Source organism: Erythrolamprus reginae, chromosome 4, assembly GCF_031021105.1.
Source record: "Erythrolamprus reginae isolate rEryReg1 chromosome 4, rEryReg1.hap1, whole genome shotgun sequence".
Classification (NCBI taxonomy): Eukaryota; Metazoa; Chordata; class Lepidosauria; order Squamata; family Dipsadidae; genus Erythrolamprus; species Erythrolamprus reginae.
In genome coordinates this window covers 34,430,013-34,450,751 of record NC_091953.1, presented here as the reverse complement: position 1 = coordinate 34,450,751, position 20,739 = coordinate 34,430,013, and the positions used below count along the sequence as shown (strand labels likewise).

Sequence of the window (20,739 nt, the reverse complement as noted above, 5' to 3'; positions counted from 1 at the left end):
CCGGTTCGTAACTCGAAAAAAGTTCATAAGAAGAGGCAAAATTTTTCTGAACCCCGGGTTCGGTTCAGGAGGTTGCTGGGAAGCCCCCCAGCCCGGCTGTCACCTTTTAAAACAGCCGTGCGGCTTCCCAGCTGTCTCCGAACGCCAAACGCGGAAGTTCGGGTTTGGCGTTCGGCTTCGGGAGACAGCTGGGAAGCCGCGCGGCTGTTTTAAAAGGTGACAGCCGGGCTGGGGGGCTTCCCAGCACCCCCCCAAACCCCGAACTTTTGCCGAACTTCTGGGTTCAGGGTTCGGGAGGTTGCTGGGAAGACCCCCAGGCCGGCTGTCACCTTTTAAAATAGCCGCGCGGCTTCCCAGCAGTCGCCGAACGCCGAACGCGGAAGTTCGGGTTTGGTGTTCGGCTTCGGGAAGCTGCTGGGAAGCCGCGCAGCTGTTTTAAAAGGTGACAGCTGGCCTGGGGGGCTTCCCAGCAACCTCCCGAACCCCGAACTTTTGCCAAACTTCCGGGTTCGGGGTTCGGGAGGTTGCTGGGAAGCCCCCCAGCCCGGCTGTCACCTTTTAAAATAGCCGCGCGGCTTCCCAGCAGTCGCCGAACGCCGGTTTTTTGCGGGGTTTTTTTTGGGTGCATGGATTAATTGACTTTACATTGTTTCCTATGGGAAACAATGTTTCGTCTTACGAACCTTTCGTCTTACGAACCTCCCCTTGGAACCAATTAGGTTCGTAAGACGAGGTATGACTGAATATGATTAAACTACAGTTTTAAAACTTTTGTTTCCCTTACTCCAGCTCTTGCAGACAGTTTCAATAAATTTGCATGTGAAAATCCTGTTCACTCTGTAGATTTGTGAATGGGCTGTTCCCCCATTTACACCAGTCACTGTGCTACATTGCAGGGCTGCTCCACACTGTGGGATGAGCTGCTTCTGGTGAAAGACTCTGGTCAGGATCATTTCCTCCTTTATCTCTCAGCTCTGCTCTCAGCCAGACTGTCAGCTCCAAAATTGCAACATTCTCTTACTATTTGAAAGAAAGCTTCTGCTGAGATGCTGTGGGTTGGAGTTTCTCCTGTCTTTGCTATCTTTCTGGCTTGACTCCTTTCTTCACACAACCACAAGCATGTTTGCTTTCAGTTCCCTTTTTATAAAACAAGCTGTCCCACCCCCGTCCCAGTTAAAAGCGGAGTTCCCCAAGGTAGTGTACTGGGACCAACGCTCTTCATTCTCTACATCAATGACCTTTGCGATTACATCACAAGCAACTGTGTCCTCTTCGCCGATGATGTAAAACTCTTCAATACCACCGATAACTCAACTACTCTCCAAAAAGACCTTGGCGCTGTTTCTGAGTGGTCCAACACATGGCAACTCCAAATCTCAACTAGCAAATGCTCTGTCCTACACATTGGGAAGAAGAATCTGAACTCCAAATACGAACTGAATAATCAAATTATCACAGATAATCCCCACTCGGTTAAAGACCTTGGTATACTAACAACAAAAGATTTAAGTGCCAAAGCCCACTGCAACAATATAGCCATGAAGGCTCCAAGAGTTGTAAACCTAATCCTACGTAGCTTCTGCTCTGGCAATCTCACGCTACTCACCAGAGCCTACAAAACGTTTGCCAGACCCATCCTTGAATACAGTTCATCTGTTTGGAACCCATACCACATCTCGGACATTAACACCCTTGAAAATGTCCAAAGATACTTCACCAGAAGAGCCCTTCACTCCTCCACTCGAAACAGAATACCCTACGAAAGCAGACTATCAATCCTAGGTCTAGAAAGCTTAGAACTACGTCGCCTAAAACACGATCTAAGTATTGCCCACAAGATCATATGCTGCAACGTTCTACCTGTCAATGACTATTTCAGCTTCAATCGCAACAACACAAGAGCACGCAACAGATTCAAACTTAATATTAACCGCTCCAAACTTGACTGTAAAAAATATGACTTCAGCAACCGAGTTGTCGAAGCATGGAACTCATTACCTGACTCAGTAATGTCAACCCCTAACCCCCAACATTTTTCCCTTAGACTATCCACAGTTGACCTCTCCAGGTTCCTTAGAGGTCAGTAAGGGGCGTGCATAAGTGCACCAGTGTGCCTTCTGTCCCCTGTCCAATTGTCTCTCCTTATCTCATTTATCTTTTCTTCCTTTCAAATATGTTCATCTATACTTTTATATCTTTTCTTCTATTCTTTTCTTTACTTATATTATTACATATCTTTCTCTTCAATGTGTATTATGTATTGGACAAAATAAATAAAATAAATAAATAAATAAATAAATAAATGTTTGCTTTCAGTTCCATTTTTATAAAACAAGCTCTCCAAATAAGGAGAAGGTGGGGCTGTTTGAACCCTCTTCCCAGAGAGCACCAAAACTCTGGATCCCATGAAGGAAAATTTTGCCTCTTCTCATGAACCATTTTCCACTTACAAACCGGAGCTTCCAAAACTGTAACTGGACAAGGCAGGGAGAAGCCTTTGTGGGGCCTATCTACGAATCTCCTGGGAGAAAACAGGGCCTCCACCCTCCCTGTGGTTTATTTATTTACTTATTTATTTATTTATTGGATTTCCCCAATCGCACACATTATTTGCTTTTACATTGATTCCTATGGGAAAAATTGCTTCTTCTTACGAACTTTTCTACTTAAGAACTTGGTCAAGGAATGAATTAAGTTCGTAAGTAGAGGTACCACTGTACTTCCCCTCTTTTAAATATGTCTGATTTTGTTTTCTATAAAGTCCTGTCTTAACAATCAGTCATTTAGCAACCATTCCAAGTTACAATGGACTCCAAAAACAATACTTAAGACCTACTTCCAAAATACCAAAGTCCACCCCACCCCACCCCGCCCTGGTCATCTAATTACATATTAGATGCTTAGTAACTAGCTCACATTTACAGCCATTTGCAGTATTTCACAATCATGTGACCACAATTTAGAATGTTATTGTTGTTTGCTGGAAACCAGTATTCACTTCTGGTTTCTCGATAAAATGTCCATTGAGACCAACAGTTTCACATAATAACTGTAGTATTTGCTGTAGAAGTACCATATTTGCTTAAAATGTAAACTTGCATTGGAGCAAATGGTCACCCCCTTAAGGGATTGCATGACTTACTTCTGTAATTCTGAGTGCAATTATGGCCAAAAGCCTGTGAAGTGAATTTCTCCTTCCCTATAAACCACTCCTTCACCATGCAGATTATATTCATTCATTGATTGATCAAAATGATATATTCACCCATTGCCCCCCAGAGGGAGCTCTTGGGATAGGAAGATGTATAACATATAGAATCTATAGAAAATAGTGGCGGTGCTTCTTTGGTGAAGAGACTACCTCATGGTGATTAGCATTTAAACCCATAAAGGTCTACAGTGAGTTCTGTTGCAAATGGTCATTGTAAAATAAAGGAATGGTTGGAAGAAATTACTGAACAAAAGATCGAACTAAAGCCAGAACTATTTTTATTGGGCATTTTAGAGAGAGAAATGGCTAAAAAAAATTCAATATATAATATTACATATATTACAGAATTGTTTTGCTCAAAATTAGAAACAATTATATAATATTAACAACAATATGATTATAGCATATACGAATGTACATATTACTATAATTCAAATGACTGTTCAGTGATCCCTCGATTTTCGCGGTTTCGATTTTCGCGAAACGCTATACCATGGTTTTTCAAAAAATAATAATTTAAAAATACTCCACGGTTTTTTTTCTATTCCACGGTTTTTCCCACCCGATGACGTCATACGTCATCACCAAGAATCACTTCTCTGTCTCTTTCTCTTCCTTTCCTGTCATTCTCTCTCTTTCTCTATCTCTCCCCCTCTTGCTCTCTCTCTTTTTCTCACTTTCCCTCTCTTGTTTTCTTTCTCTCACTCTTTCGGGCGAGCGGCGGGCAGGCGGGCGAGCAGCGAACGGTGGGCGAACGGCGAGCGGCGAGCAAACGGGCGAGCGGCGGGCGGGTGAGCGGTGAACGAGCGGCGAGCGGCGGGCGAGCGGCGAGTGAACGGGCGAGCGGCGGGCGGGTGGGCGAGCGGCGAATGGGTGAGCGGCGGGTGGGCGGGCGAACGGCGAGCGGTGAGTGAACGGGCGAGCGGCGGGCGGGCAAGCGAGCGGCGAGTGAACGGGCAAGCGAGCGGCGAGCGGCGAGTGAACGGGCAAGCGGCGGGCGGGCGGCGAACGGGCGAGCGGCGGCCGGCCGGGTGAGCGGTGAACGGGCGAGCAGTGAGCGGCGAGTGAACGGGCGAGCGGCAGGCGGGCGAGCGGCGAATGGTGGGCGAGCGGCGAATGGCGGGTGAACGGCGAGGGCGCGCATGCGCAGATGGTGTTTTTACTTCCGCACCACTATACCGCGGAAAATCGATTATCGCGGGAGGTCTTGGAACGTAACCCCCGCGATAATCGAGGGATCACTGTATAATATAGGACAGTGAACCATAACAATCGAATTTATGTAAATATAAATGTTATGAATAATATTGATACTGATATGGAAATGCTGAAAATTTGTAGTTTTTTTAAAAGTTGAAAATAAATTTTAATAAAAATTATTTTTTTTAAAAAAAATGGATGTTGTAATATTGAATGTTTAAAACAGAAACGAAAGAGAAGCCAGTAAAAAGCATTAACTTATGGAAAATATTTCATTCTTCTGAATTTGGGCAAGGGAAGAGTTAAGCATGAATGACCTGTACTAACACATTGGGCACCCCACTCCTAGAGTGAGTGTCTCTCTGACTAGTCTGGGAGGGCAGGAGAGGACCCTCCTCAACTGAAAGCAAGATCTTCAATGTATCTTCATTGTTTTTTTTAGAGCTCCCTCTAATGGGCTCCAACTGCCTGAAAACATGCTACTTTTCAGGCAGTTGGAATGTCTTCCTAAGCCTACAGAACAGCACCAACCAATCCGGGTTGGTGACATCATTGTGACGTCACCAGCAGGTTGCTACCAGTCTGCATGAACTGGTCTGAACTGGGAGGAACCCACCCCTGCCATGAGTTGATATCAAGCAAGATAAGGACAATAGTAATATTAATATTAACCGCTCCAAACTTGACTGTAAAAAATATGACTTCAGTAACCGAGTTGTCGAAGTGTGGAACTCATTATCGGACTCCATAGTGTCATCCCCAAACCCCCAACAATTTACCCTTAGATTATCTACGGTTGACCTATCCAGATTCCTAAGAGGTCAGTAAGGGGCGAGTACAAGTGCACTTGAGTGCCTTCCGTCCCCTGTCCTATTGCTCTCCTATATCTACTATTCCTTTCTTCTATTCCTATATCTCTTCTTCTATTCTTTCATTGATTCTATTACTATATCTGCTTTTCTATTCTTTCTTAGATATATTTTACTATGAGTATCTCCTCTATAACCTTCATCATGTATTTTACTATGTGTGTATGTATATATATGTGTGTATGTGTGTGTGTGTGTGTGTGTGTGTGTGTTTTCATAGATTTTCACGGGTACAGGTATGACGGTCTTGGCATATTCGGGTTTCTTCCCGTGTAGGATTTGGAAATTTCTGGCAACTTTTCGACGAGGTCCCACTCGTCATCTTCAGGCTGGTGTTTCTGTCCTTGTTCTAGGGTGAACACAGCGAGGCCTGAGCTGCCTTCCTTCTATAAATACTGGTGGCTGGGTGTGGTTTGATGGCTCAGCAATTGCCTGCTGTGTAGAAACTTCCTGGTGAGTCAGTGGGGTAACACCTGGGGTCGTTGATGTAGCTGAGGTATGCTGATTAGTTAATGGTTGTTGATTAGGCGTGATATCCTGAGTAGTTGGAGCTTGCAGGCTACTTGATTGTTTTGCAATATGTGTTCTGAGTCTAGTTTCTGTTTTTATGGCTGGGTTACGTTTGAGGGCTAGGTTTCCAGATGTCTGGTAGGCGGGAGGTATCATCCCGCTTGTTCATATTTTGGGGATGTTTTTCTATCTCGATGGCTTCCATTATTATTCTTTTGCTGTAGTGTTCTGTTTTGGAAATTAATTTAGTACTGTCAAAATCAATTTCATGTCCTGTAGTTTTGAAGTGTTGGAAAAGGGAGGAGGTTTTTTCCTTTTTCCTTAATGCATTCTTATGTTCTGCGACACGTGCATTTACTCTCCTGTTAGTTTGTCCAATATATGTGGCTGGGCAGATTTTACACGGTATTTGATAAACTCCCTGGTTTTCTAGCTGGATATTGTCTTTCGGGTTTCTTAGGATGTTGGCTATTTTCTTATCTATGAAAACAAATATATATATATGACGGTCTTGGCATATTGGGGTTTCTTCCCGTGTAGGATTTGGAAATTTCTGGTGACGTTTCGACGAGGTCCCACTCGTCATCTTCAGGCTGGTGTTTCTGTCCTTGTTCTAGGTATATATACACCTATACCCACTAAAACCCTCATTGTGTATTGGACAAAATAAATAAATAAGTAAAAATTAAAAAAATTAATTAAACACCATCCTATAAATAAACCAGAGCAGAAGAGAAAACTCCTAACTCTGTTTTCTGTGCAGGGATATTTGGTAGGGGTCATTTCTGAGAGAAAAGCATCCCAAGACTTCCCTTTGGGTTTTCCATCTGATTAAGGTCTCATGCTATGGGAGTCATTTCTCCCTTCTCCTTACCTATTTTTGGAATAAAATATAAGGCAATGTCCCATCCTTGACAATTGATAACTTTATTTTCTGTGAGAATAATCACGCCACGGGCTTCTCAGCAAATGTCCTTCTTCAGCATGGTTATTTATGCCAACTGTTGTAGAAAGTTTACAAAATCATTGGGAGTTAGTACAATCTTCTCTTGACATTTTAAAAATTATATGAGAAGATGGAAAAGTGGGGTCTCGTGAGCATCCTGATTGATGGCTGGATTCCCCTTCTTGCTGACCAGTGATGTAAGCTTTTTTTGTTCCTTCACCAGAAATAAAGATGCTAATTTAAGTGCAAGTTTTACCCATCGTACGGTGTTATTTTTTATTTTATTTATTTATTTATTTTGTCCAATACACAATACATATTGAAGAGGATAAGCATGAAGTATTATATATAAAGAAAGGATATAAAAGTAGAGGAGAAGATATATGAAAGGAAGAAAAGATATATGATATATGAGATAAGGAGAGACAATTGGACAGGGGACGAAAGGCAGGCTAGTGCACTTATGTACGCCCCTTACTGACCTCTTAGGAATCTGGAGAGGTCAATCATGGATAGTCTAAAGGAGAAATGTTGGGGGTTAGGGGTTGACACTACTGAGTCCGGTAATGAGTTCCACGCTTCCACAACTCGATTGCTAAAGTCATATTTTTTACAGTCAAGCTTGGAGCGATTAATATTAAGTTTGAATTTGTTGCGTGCTCTTGTGTTGTTGCGGTTGAAGCTGAAGTAGTCATTGACAGGCAGGACATTGCAGCATATGATTTTGTGGGCAATACTTAGATCGTGTTTTAGGCATCGTAGTTCTAAGCTTTCTAGACCTAGGATTGATAGTTATCTATTCTGCTGATGGCATACTTATGGATAATTTTTTTTTCTCTCCATCAATGGTTAGGGGCTGCCATGTTTTTTTCCTTATGGAACAACCTCAGGACACTTTCACGGATCTCTTTTGTCTTTACTCCATAAACAATGGGGTTCATCATGGGAGGCAGAAGAAGGTAAAGATTGGCCATAATGATGTGGACATGAGGAGTGATGTGGTGGTCACCAAAACGGTGTGCAAAGAAGGTGAAGAAGGCAGGTGTGTAGGAGATAGCAATGGCACAGAGGTGAGCCGTGCAGGTGCCAAAGGCCTTGCTCCTTTGTTCTGGGGAGGAAAGGCCCACAACTGCCTTCAGTATCATGAAGTAAGACATTGCAATGCAGGAGATATCAAAGCCCCCAATCAACATGGCAACTGTTAGGCCATAGATAGCATCAACTCGGATATTGCTGCAAGCCAGCTTTACCACTGCCATGTGGTCACAATAGGTGTGAGCAATAACTCTGCTGTTGCAATATATCATTTTTCTGACTAGGAAAGGAAAGGGGAGGATGAGAACTGCTCCTCTGAGGAAGGTGAGGACCCCCACCCTAAGAATGACTGGGTGGGTCAAGATAGTAGCATACCTCAATGGATAACAGATAGCTACAAAGCGGTCCAAAGCCATGAGCATGAGGACTCCAGATTCCATCCCTGTGAAGGTGTGAACAATGTACATTTGCACCAGGCAGGCCCCGAAGCTGATCTCCTCCAGGTTTAGCCAAAAAATGCAGAAGGCTTTTGGCATCGTAGAGGTTCCCATGACTATGTCCGTGACAGACAACATGCAGAGGAAGAAGTACATGGGCCTGTGAAGGGCCTCCTCAGTCCAGATGATGTAGAGAAGTCCACAGTTCCCCAACATGCCGATGAGATACATAGAGAAAAATGGGAAGGAGATCCAGAGATGAGCGTGTTCCAGACCTGGGACCCCTTTCAAGAAAAAGTACATGACACCGTAGTCAGTTTCATTCACTAGGGCCATCGTGGGAAGAGAAAGGGCACATGAGACACCCTGGAGTTAAAATATTTGAGAAGAGAAACAGAAGGAATACATCAAACTAATGTTAGGCTTCATTCCAAGTACTTTAATAGAATATCTTTTCTAAACATTTTTTCTCATTTTCACAAACATAGAAACATAGAAGTCTGACGGCAGAAAAAGACCTCATGGTCTATCTAGTCTGCCCTTATACTATTTCCTCTATTTTATCTTACAATGGATATACAATATGTTTATCCCAGGCATGTTTAAATTCAGTTACTGTGGATTTACCAACCACGTCTGCTGGAAGTTTGTTCCAAGGATCTACTACTCTTTCAGTAAAATAATATTTTCTCATGTTGCTTTTGATCTTTCCCCCAACTAACTTCAGATTGTGTCCCCTTGTTCTTGTTTTTTAAAAAAAATATTTTTAATTGATTTTTAACAATTTAACATCACACAACATAAAACAGTGCGTAGTGAATTGTGCCCACCACCCCGACATACACACATTCCCCACCACCAAATTGGGGGTATTTCTTGTACAATCCACTTAACCCAAGAGCAATATATCTGTTTACATATTATAGAGTGATTCCAATTTATTTCTTGTAGCTTGGTCTCGGATTCTGCTCGTCATATATCGTCTTACCTTGTCCCACCGTCCCATCAGCTGTCCCAACTCAGTTTCATTATCCAAATTTATCCTTTTTTCCATAATTTCAAATTGAATATGGTCCACCATGTACCTATACCAATTTTGCATTGTCCATTTTGTAGCATCCTTCCAACCCAGAACTATTACTGCCTGCGCGCTTTCTATTGCTGCTTTTTTTATTTCTCTACATTCTCCCATCGCATTACTTTTTACTAGTACTGCCATTTCCTTAGTGATTGTCCATTGTATATTTAACATTCTATTGATATCCTCTTTCAGTCCCCTTGTTCTTGTGTTCACTTTCCTATTAAAAACACTTCCCTCCTGAACCTTATTTAACCGTTTAACATATTTAAATGTTTCGATCATGTCCCCCCTTTTCCTTCTGTCCTCCAGATTATACAAATTGAGTTCATTAAGTCTTTCCTGATACGTTTTATGCTTAAGACCTTCCACCATTCTTGTAGCCCATCTTTGGACACGTTCAATTTTGTCAATATCTTTTTATAGGTGAGGTCTCCAGAACTGAACACAGTATTCCAAATGTGGTCTCACCAGCGCTCTATATAAGGGGATCACAATCTCCCTCTTCCTGCTTGTTATACCTCTAGCTATGCAGCCAAGCATCCTACTTGCTTTTCCTACCGTCCGACCACACTGCTCAACCATTTTGAGACTGTCAGAAATCACTACCCCTAAATCCTTCTCTTCTGAAGTTTTTGCTAACACAGAACTGCCAATGCAATACTCAGATTGAGGATTCCTTTTCCCCAAGTGCATTACAGTATTTTACATTTGGAAACATTAAACTGCAGTTTCCATATTAATTCCTGCAAGATGTGTACTTCTACTATCTACCATGATGCCCCATGTTACCAGTCTCATCTTTCTTGGAAACCACCAGGTGTGGGTAGGCTCGAACTATTCTATGAGTTTCAAACCTTCTTCTAAGAATTAAAGTTGCAGACCTTTGCACCTGAGTAACTATAAACAGAGGGTTAGCTATGGGAGCTGTCCAGATTCTTCACTCAGTAGCTTGCAGAAAAGGACATTTAGAAGCTCTCAGAAAGGTCTATTCCAGACATCTTCAAACTTGGCAACTTTAAGACTTGTGGACTTCAACTGTTGAAGTCCAAAAGTCTTAAAGTTGCCAATTTTGGAGACCCCTTGGTTTATTCAGTCCACTTTCCAAAGCTTTTGTAGTACAGAGATAAAGAAAGATGATCAAGTCTGATTATTTTCAATAACTTTAAACTGGTAACCGTGGTATTCATGTAACTGAAAATATCAGACAGGATATGCATTGAGCAAAAATAAAGGTTTTAACCCTCTTCTCCAAGAAGATTGATGAAAGTCATGTAAAGTCTTACTGTTTGGGGCTGTTGCACTTAATTGCTTTGCATGACTGTTGGAGATACGACAGAGTTGTATGAGGTGGGCTGTCTGTAAGATGTTTTAAGTTAAGAATTTTTTATAGTGATGCTTTATAGTGTTTTATTTAATTTCAATTTCTTCCATTGTTATATATTAATATGTTCTATGCCGCCCTGAGTCTTGCAAGAAGGGCAGCCTAGACATTAAACAATCAAACAAACAAACAAATAAAGTCCTGTATGCGCAGGCATGACATAATCTAAAATCTGTGCTCTGAAAGCTTCAGGGGAAGTGGACTATATGGACTACTCTAATAACCTTCATAAATTGCAGCATACCTCTGTTTATTCATTTGCTTGTCTGATGAGGTCTTGAACTTCTGTCCCATTTGCACATCCTGCTTTAGGATAAGAACATAAGAAGAGCCATGCTGAATCAGGCCAAAGCCCATCGAGTCCAGCATTCTGTGTCACACAGTGGCCCACCAATTGTACATGGGGCTCTTGAGCAGAAAGAGAAGGCAAAACCCTCCCTTTCCCTTGGCTTCCAACAAATGGTACTCAAGGGAATCAACCAACATGGAGGCAGCACATGGACATCCATTTCAATAACCACCGATACACTTGGCATCCATGAATCTGTCTAATCCTGCCTTGAAGCTATCAAGGCTGACAGCTGTCACGACCTCTTCTGGAAGTGAATTCCATAAACCGACGACTTTCTGGGTGAAGAAATATTTCCCTTTATTTGTCCTCGCTATCTTACTTATGAGCTTTAGGGAGTGTCCCCTCATTCTAGTATTGTGTGATAGAGAAAAGAAGGATGCATAGTGAAAGCAAACCTAGTAGAATAGAATTTTTTTATAGAATAGAATTTTTATTGGCCAAGTGTGATTGGACACACAAGGAATTTGTCTTGGTGCATATGCTCTCAGCGTACATAAAATAAAATATACATTTGTCAAGAATCATGTGGTACAACACTTAATGATTGTCATAGGGGTCAAATAAGCAATGAAGAAGCAATACTAATAAAAATCTTAGGATATAAGCAACAAGTTTCAGTCATATAGTCAACATGGGTGGAAATGGGTGAAAGGAATGAGGAGAAAAACTAGTAGAATAGAAGTGCAGATTTAGGAGAAAGTCTGACAGTGTTGAGGGAATTATTTGTTTAGTAGAGTGATGGCGTTCGGGAAAAAACTGTTCTTGTGTCTAGTTGTCTTGGTGTGCAGTGCTCTGTAGCGACGTTTTAAGGGTAGGAGTTGAAACAATTTGTGTCCAGGATGTGAGGGGTCAGAAAATATTTTCCCCGCCCTCTTTTTGACTCGTGCAGTATACAGGTCCTCAATGGAAGGCAGGTTGGCAGCAATTGTTTTTTCTGCAGTAGACAATAGCTCTGTGTGTACTTTTACTACGTCTTCCCGGGTACATGCATTCACAAATACAAATTAGCCAAATTATGACAAAGGCCACCAAAGTGATCTCTCTCTCTAAAAAAAAATAGAGCATAACAACTGAAGTAATGATTAAAATGATGAATTTTTGTGTATTCCCAGAAGCACTCCAAATATGACTCAACAGGCCCGAATGTTAGGGGAGAAATTGTCTGAGGAAAGTCCAGACTCCAGGCTTCCCTATAATTGCCTGGAATGCTCAATTTATGCAACAGACAAGCTGAAGGATCAAAACAGAATGCTACATCCCTGAAAAACATTCTTACATATTTACCTTTGAATTCTCAGCTGCAGCTCCTTCATGTATCCAGACCCATTTTGTAGAAGCTCAGAAAACACCTGCTAAATCCCTGCCAAACAATCTCTCTGCCCTTATCTGAAGAATAGAAGGTTTATAGACCTTCAAGATACAATGTCCCTTGAGAATCACCTGGAATCAGCTGCATAGGAGTCTGTAGAGATCATTCAGAGGATGAAGCTGGACATCAGGAAGTTTCTCATGGGAGTTTCCTCAGCTGAAAGGAGGGTGGGTCAAGGAGGAGATGATACCCCCCTGCAGTTGCACTCCCTCACATGGGATTAGTTTCTGAACACATTAAGCCATGTTGGCCTTTGTAGGTAAATAAAAGCACTTAAATTGCACCCAGAAGCCTACAGAGAACCAGAGGGACCTGTGGAATAAAGTTGTAACAGGAGCTTTAAGTTTTTTTAATTTGTATTCCTTTCTACAAATTCCTTTTTATATTTTTATAACAAAACACATACTGTATGTTGTGGTTAGCTCTGGCCCAGCTCCTGCCCCAAGGACTGTGGATGTGGGCGAGACATCCACATGCTGCAGGCCTGTTTTGCCCCCGGTGGAATCTGCTGATGAAGGCTCCTCTGACCAAGAAGACATGAGTGACAGGGAGAAGGAGAGTGTGGCAGACAGCTCAGAAGGAGATCAATTATCTAGCTCCTCCTTGGATTCAGAACAAGAGTTAATGATACAGCCATGCATGCGGAGAGCGATGCATAGGCAACAACAACTGAGAGATTATTATCAAAGAAAATGAGGCCACCTGTGGTTGGGTGGGGCTGTGGTAATTAGTGAGGCTGCTATAAATAGCAGCCTGTGGGTTTGGCCATTGTGGAGGATTATCTGATCGTTGTGCTTCATGACTGCTTTGCTGACTTTGATCTTTGTGTGCTGATTTTTCCCCGCTTTGAAACTAAACCAGAGCAAAGTGTGTTTCACTTTGTGAAAGAAGAAGGACTGTGAATTGCCTCACAGCTGCAAGCTAAGTATCACAGAACTGATAAGGGACTTGTACAAATTACCAATTTGTTTGGAGACAAGTGCTCTTTGTTATACAAAAAGAGTGCTCTGTTTATTTGCATTTTCGGTATAAAGAACATTGTTTTGAATTTTCAAACGTGTGTGTGTCTGAAATTGTATCTGTGCATTTTTGGGAGGATTCTACCAGAAAGCTCGACAGAACACTGTATGCCTTAAAATATCATACACACACAAACACACACACAAGCTGATAATGAAAAGGAAGGGAGACTACTGTAGATCTATTTTGAGTTTATTTGCTCTCATCAGGCAGCCATACACATAACCACCAATTAATTCATTTTTTATTCTTAATTCCTTAATTTTAGTCACTAATTATAATCTCTTGTGCCTCTTAATTTTCTGCATTATTGCTTCCTTTCTTCCTAGTATCTTTACTTATCTTTATCTCCCCCTCTCATTATAATCAATTCCAAATGTCCAGTGCATAATCCCTATTATAATTTTCTTAGAGTCTCAAGATAATAATTCTTGTTCTTAACTTTTACATCTTATTTGCTTGTGACATTGGATTTTACTTTTCTGCCCACTCAAGGACTGCAATGAAGCAATGTCAGCCCCTGCCTTTTTCCTCTAACTGATATGAATAAATTATGTATGTTCTGCAAATCCATCCAATAAATGATCTTTGCCCATCAATAACCACCTTGTGTCATCTATGTCGTGGGGAGAAGGGAAATTAATGATCTGTTAGGACCTTGACCGTAACCCCGTGGAGGTCGATGGATAGAAGCATCAATCCTTTTAAACAAGATATATTTATTTTAAAAACAGAAATAAACAAATAAAATATTGTCTCGAGGGACAGCATAACATATACGTCTTACATCATGGAGGTTAGGAAGAGAAGAAGAAAGAAGAAGAAGGAGGAAGTGAAGTGAGATTGGCAGGATATTACATCATAAGAGGAGGACCCAATAAGGCACACATAGTTAACTCTTTCATTACTAAATGTCTCTGAGGGGCTGTCAATATGCAGCGTGACACCCCTTCTTTGGCAGTCATCAGTGACATTGTTCACATAAGGCACATTCTTTTGCAGAAGTATTCGTGTTGGTCAGCTGGCAGTGGTTTGTTCAGCACGTCAGCAATTTGTTCAGTTGTAGGCAGATAATGTAGTTTCACCAATCCTTGTTTCACATATTCTCTGGCATTCTTATATCTTATGTCGATGTGCCGTGAACGCGCTCCAACATATTCAGTTTCAGATATGAAGGTAACGTAGAGATTGTCCTCCATTATAACAATTTGTTTCATAGGATCACTCCAAATACTGTCAACAAGAGCAGAAACACAGGTTAAAGCATTGCAACAGTCAGAAACACAGGCATATTCTGACTCAGTAGAAGAACAAGAGATAAAGTTCTGCTTTCTAACTTTCCAATAAATTGGACAACCATTTAATCTAATCTAATCTAATGAAAACCGAGTCTACGGAGAGGGGCAGCATACAAATCCAATAAATAAATAAAACACTTTCAGCGCTATGACCTGCCCCATTTTGGAAAAGACATTTCTGCTGGATTCTAGAATTGATGGTTTACCTTCCAGAAATCTTGGACTCAAGACTTCATGGCTGAGTTCATACAACTACTTTAACTAGGCCAGTTAAAGGCCCAGTGGCCACAGACACATCACTTCTTAGTTTGACAGGTGTTAACCTTGGAAATCTGATTGTTTTCTGCAAATTGGGCTGATTTGGTTCATTCGATGTTGATAACCCATTGGTTGAGTGCTTTAGGGTGGGGAATTTGTAGTGGGTGGGGCATTTTATTCTATTTTTTTATTCTATTTTTAATTCTATTTTTAAATTTACCTATTCTAATTTTATGTATGGTGGGACTGGTCTCTGGGTGTCACACGACTTTCGTTGCCAATGACGATTCGTTGTTTTGACAATGACAATAAATTTATTGTTATTATTATTCTGGCTGAGAATGTGTGGGTTTACCTGGGTGGAAGCTATTTAAAATAAATGCAGAGATGTTGACAGTAAAAGTGGAAAAAAACCCAAAGAATATTGTTAGTTCTATGATTACATCTTGAAAGAAAAGCTTCCTTCTGTTTGGGAGTGATTTGGATGACTCTTTGCTTTTCAGAGCATGTGTCAAATTGATTGAAGTATTATGTGCCGTCAAGTTGTTGTCAGCAATAAGCAACTTGATAGACAGATGAGGAAGGGAGGCAAGAGGTATGCAAACAAATAACATTGTTATAATAAACACAATAAAGCACGCCGTTTAGTCTGTAGATATTCTCAGTCATACAGGACATGGTTGTCTCAAAGCTGCTTTTTCAGGAGCTAACTGGATTTCTTGTTTTTCCTTTAAAGATGTTTTGCTTCTCAGCTGAAGAAACTTCTTGGATGAGAAGCAAAACGTCTTCAAAGAAAAAAAAAACAAGGAAGTCCAGTTGCCTCCTGTTGTGGTTAGCTCTGGCCCAGCTCCTGCCCCAAGGACTGTGGATGTGGGGGAGACATCCACATGCTGCAGGCCTGTTTTGCCCCCAGTGGAATCTGCTGATGAAGGCTCCTCTGACCAAGAAGACATGAGTGACAGGGAGGAGGAGAGTGTGGCAGACAGCTCAGAAGGAGATCAATTATCTAGCTCCTCCTTGGATTCAGAACAAGAGTTAACGATACAGCCACGCATGCGGAGAGTGATGCATAGGCAACAACAACTGAGAGATTATTATCAAAGAAAATGAGACCACCTGTGGTTGGGTGGGGCTGTGGTAATTAGTGAGGCTGCTATAAATAGCAGCCTGTGGGTTTGGCCATTGTGGAGGATTATCTGATTGTTGTGTTTCGTGACTGCTTTACTGACTTTGACCTTTTGCGTGCTGATATTTCCCCGCTTTGAAACTAAACCAGAGCAAAGTGTGTTTCACTTTGTGAAAGAAGGACTGTGAATTGCCTCACAGCTGCAAGCTAAGTATCACAGAACTGATAAGGGACTTGTACAAATTGCCAGTTTGTTTGGAGATGAGTGCTCGTTGCTATATCAAAAGAGGGCTTGGTTTAAGTGAATTTTCATTATAAAGAACATTGTTTTGAATTTTCAAACGTTTGTGTGTCTGAATTTTGTACTTGTTAATTTTTGGGAGGCGTCTACCAGAGAGCCCGACAGAACACCTCCTGAAAAAGAACCTTTGGGACAACCATGACCTGGATGTCTGAGAATATCTACAGATTTTTAGCTATACAATTTGGGATGAATGCCCTTTGAATGGTGTGGGACTAGGAGTGGATTTCCAGAGGGGGGAAAATTGAAGACTACAGGAACCGGAAGCACTACTCAAGTGACCCTGAGGACATAGATAACCTCCAAATGCTTTAACGACCCTCTAAAACAGGCCTATCAAACTTGTGGCCTACAGGCCGGATGTATCATGCGCTGGCCACACCCATGCCTGGTTTAGAGAAGGGTGGGGGCAGTGATGGGCTCCTACAGTAGAGTAAAGTACGCAGAATTGGTAGAAAAGTTTTGAATTTTTTCCCTTTTTTTCCCCTTCTGGGCTCTGGGTATGTTTTTCCTATTGCAGTAAACGAGGTTGAATGTATATAATTTTAGAAGAGCTGTGCCTGTGTGTGTGTACAGTTTATACAGTAGATAATGTATATTTTTGTGTGCCTGCATGTAATATGTATGTACACATATGGCATATATACATAGAATTAAATAGTATATTTTGGATGTTCAGTAATAGTAAATATATAGGGAAATTGTATCTCTTTGAGGCGAGGAGAGGCCAGGCACCCTAATCCTAACCCAAACCCTTGATGTGGGTGACATCACGTTGGCCACCTCTAAGCCAGTCACATGACCTTTAAGCCTCCCCCCCGATCACATGATCATCAAGCCATTCTCATCTGCTCACATGGCTGGCAAGCCACACCCACAAAATAAGCCACATCCACAGTGTAGTAGTAAATATTTTTACAGTTCTTCACTGGGTGGGTGGGGGGAGCCACAATATGTCACATGATGATGCTGTGACAATACAAGTTTGACATCCTTGCTCTAAAAAAGGATTCAAACGCCCAGATGTTGGCAAGGATTATAAATCCTGTCATTGCTGAAGAAGCTTCTTGGATGAGAAGCGAAACGTCTTCAAAGAAAAAAACAAAATCCAACCACCTCCTGAAAAATCACCTTTGGGACATACGGTTTAGTCTGAAGCAAATAGCCTGAAGGAATCCATATTTGAATTTCTCAATGAGGTCCCCAACAAATCCATTGCATCCTGTGGGCTTTCCCAAAGTTTGTTTTCTACCAAACCCACATGGATTTGTATTGCCTTCTGTATTCCCTCCTGCGTTAGTTACCAGACATCTTGATTTCAGTCATGGTATTCCCTCTTGCAATGTGCGGGGACTATTGATCCCACAGGTGTTGGAGCTACGTTATTAAGGCACCCTTTTCCTCCCAGTTTTATTGTGGCCAGTTTGATGTGTACATCTGTAGACCCCTGACTGTGACCCAGGAACAAGCTCCAGGTAATTATGATTTACTGCAACTCTGGGTCTGATAATATGCTAATAGCACAGTTCCCTCTAAGCTGAGCAGTGAGCAATGGCTCACTTAAAAATCATCATCAACTCAGAGTTTTTCAAACCTGCCCAGAAGCCGAGAGGGAAAGAGTGAGAGGGAAGGAGAGAGAGAGGAAGAGAGGAAGAGAGAGAAACAGATAGAAAAAAGAGAGGAAGGAAAAGAGAAAGAAAAAGAATGGGAGTAAGGAAGAGAGAAAGAAAATCAAAATCTAGTTTGAAACTAGCTCAACTATTTAAGTGGCATTTTGATATTGATAGAGATGCCCTATTATGAGCTCACTGTTATAGACACACAGTACAGTATTTTATTTTGAAATTCTCTGAGGCAAAACAGGGTTGTTTGTTTGTTTGTTTGTTTGTTTATTATTTGTGTGCCGCCCAGTCCCAAAGGGACTGCCGCTCAGACACTATACTTTTCCACACACACACACACCCAAAAATTACAGGGAACACTGGCTAATAGTGGCTCTGTTGTGCAAGAAATGAATTGTGGTAGTTGGATCTGACACTTTAGGGGTGCAGAAACTAAGGCCCAGAAAGGTGAGGATGAATAATTGTTGAGGGATGGAGGAGATCAGCCTGGGTGGCTTCAGTCACACCAGGTGTATGGTCAAACGCCATGCTACATGTGCTCAACCCAAGGGGCCCCATTCCTCCTAGCCCCCTTGCTGGACTAGTATTTGTCCAGGGCTTATGGGTGATGGTAGCTCTAGTCATACCCAATTTAGTTAAATTTAATTGAAGCTAGGTTTTAAAGTAGAATTTGTTAGGTTCTGACCAAACAGCAGCTTTTGCTGATGTTGTGACATCCTGGTACGTGGGAGATTCACTTGGAGGCTGCCTAGATTTTAAGGTTTAAATTGCTGGGAAATTTTGAGAACTGAAATTCCCACATCTAAATGTGGCCAGTGTTGAGAAACACTGCTTAAATGTATCTGGAGATTCCGAAAGAGTTACTATCGATCATAATAAGTTCCTAATGTAGTACACCTGCAGTCTTTACAATTAATACAATTAAAACTCTCACCTGTGGAATCTAAATCTGCATACCTACTTCTCTTCCTCTTCTTTCCTTACATATCCTAATTTAAACTCTACATCAGTTCAGCCCCTCCACTTATCGGATGACGTGAGATACAGTTTGTGAAAGTTTCTGCCTTTTAATAAAATGACTTAGTTGAAAAGAGGGCTCCCAGTACAATAACATATGCCCAACACTGGAAACAGGATGCTATCCCGACGACCCTAACCATCATCACCCAAAATATGGAATGCGCAGAGTTGTCTAAAATGACGATGGAACTACAAAACAAAAACGATTCAGAGTTTTATAAGGCCTGGGAGAAGTGGTTTTGATGGCTATCCAAAATCAACAACAACAAAACAAAAAATAACGACCAAACTACTCACTTTTCATTCAATACTTGACAACAAAATCCAAAACTAAACATCAAAAAAGAAAACCAATAACACTAACATACAATTGAAAATATTGATTTCCATATACTGTCTGGGCTTAATCCTACTGATACTCATGCATAAATACTAACAACTTAATTCTGACTTATCTTTATCTCTTACATTCGACACATGCCACAAACAACTAGTCGTCAAAACACCAACGCCTGCTAATCTGCAGGTACTATTACCCTTCCCTTCCCCCACCCAAATCTCATCTTCTCACATATCTACTAATAACTATAATACTTTACTAATCTCACCTTTAAATCATTATATGTATTAGATAAAAAATTATACAGTTTAAACTTTGAATGTAATACGGCTATTTATAGTCCATTGCTTTGAATTGACAAACATTAAGTAATATAAGCTATGGATTTTATTTGGACATATGTCTTTTCTCATTTCAACTGTAAACCTTGAATGTAATAGGACTATGCTTAGCCTAATATTATGAACTGATATACATTAAGTTATATATACTACAGATGCTAATTGGATATGTGTATTTTTCTTTTTCTTACCCTTCTTATTTTTTGTACTCCCTGCTCCCCGTTCCCCTTTCAATAAATCAATAAATTATATTTAAAAAGAAAAAAAGAAATGAAAAAAGGCTCCCAGTACAGTGCTGATCATCCTGAAATTAAAAAAGGAAGGAATGGGTGAACAGTGCAGTCAGGCGGTAGGGAAATCAAGTAGGATGCTTGGCTGCATAGCTAGAGGTATAACAAGCAGGAAGAGGGAGATTATGATCCCGCTATATAGAGTGCTGGTGAGACCACATTTGGAATACTGTGTTCAGTTCTGGAGACCTCACCTACAAAAAGATATTGACAAAATTGAACGGGTCCAAAGACGGGCTACAAGATTGGTGGAAGGTCTTAAGCATAAAACGTATCAGGAAAGACTTAATGAACTCAATCTGTATAGTCTGGAGGACTGAAGGAAAAGGGGGGACATGATCGAAACATTTAAATATATTAAAGGGTTAAATAAGGTCCAGGAGGGAAGTGTTTTTAATAGGAAAGTGAACACAAGAACAAGGGGACACAATCTGAAGTTAGTTGGGGGAAAGATCAAAAGTAACATGAGAAAATATTATTTTACTAAATGAGTAGTAGATCCTTGGAAGAAACTTCCAGCAGACGTGGTAGATAAATCCACAGTAACTGAATTTAAACATGCCTGGGATAAACATATATCCATCCTAAGATAAAATACAGAAAATAGTATAAGGGCAGACTAGATGGACCAGGAGGTCTTTTTCTGCCGTCAGACTTCTATGTTTCTATGTAAGGAAGGGAGGAAGGGAGGAAGGGAGGAAGGGAGGGAGGGAGGGAGGGAGGGAGGAAGGA

General features: G+C 41.2%; 1 protein-coding gene across 1 annotated transcript; it reads right to left on the bottom strand.

Moving 5' to 3' along the window:
* Positions 1-7,578: 7,578 nt before the first annotated feature.
* LOC139167120 (olfactory receptor 52N4-like) lies at positions 7,579-8,511 on the bottom strand. Its single transcript, XM_070751540.1, has one exon. The coding sequence runs from the start codon at positions 8,509-8,511 to the stop codon at positions 7,579-7,581; it is 933 nt and encodes a 310-aa protein (XP_070607641.1).
* Between the last annotated feature and the right edge of the window lie 12,228 nt (positions 8,512-20,739).

Excerpts from the sequence above, each read along its gene's own strand:
- LOC139167120 (XM_070751540.1), bottom strand. The coding sequence starts at position 8,511 with ATGTACTTTTTCTTGAAAGGGGTCCCAGGTCTGGAACACGCTCATCTC.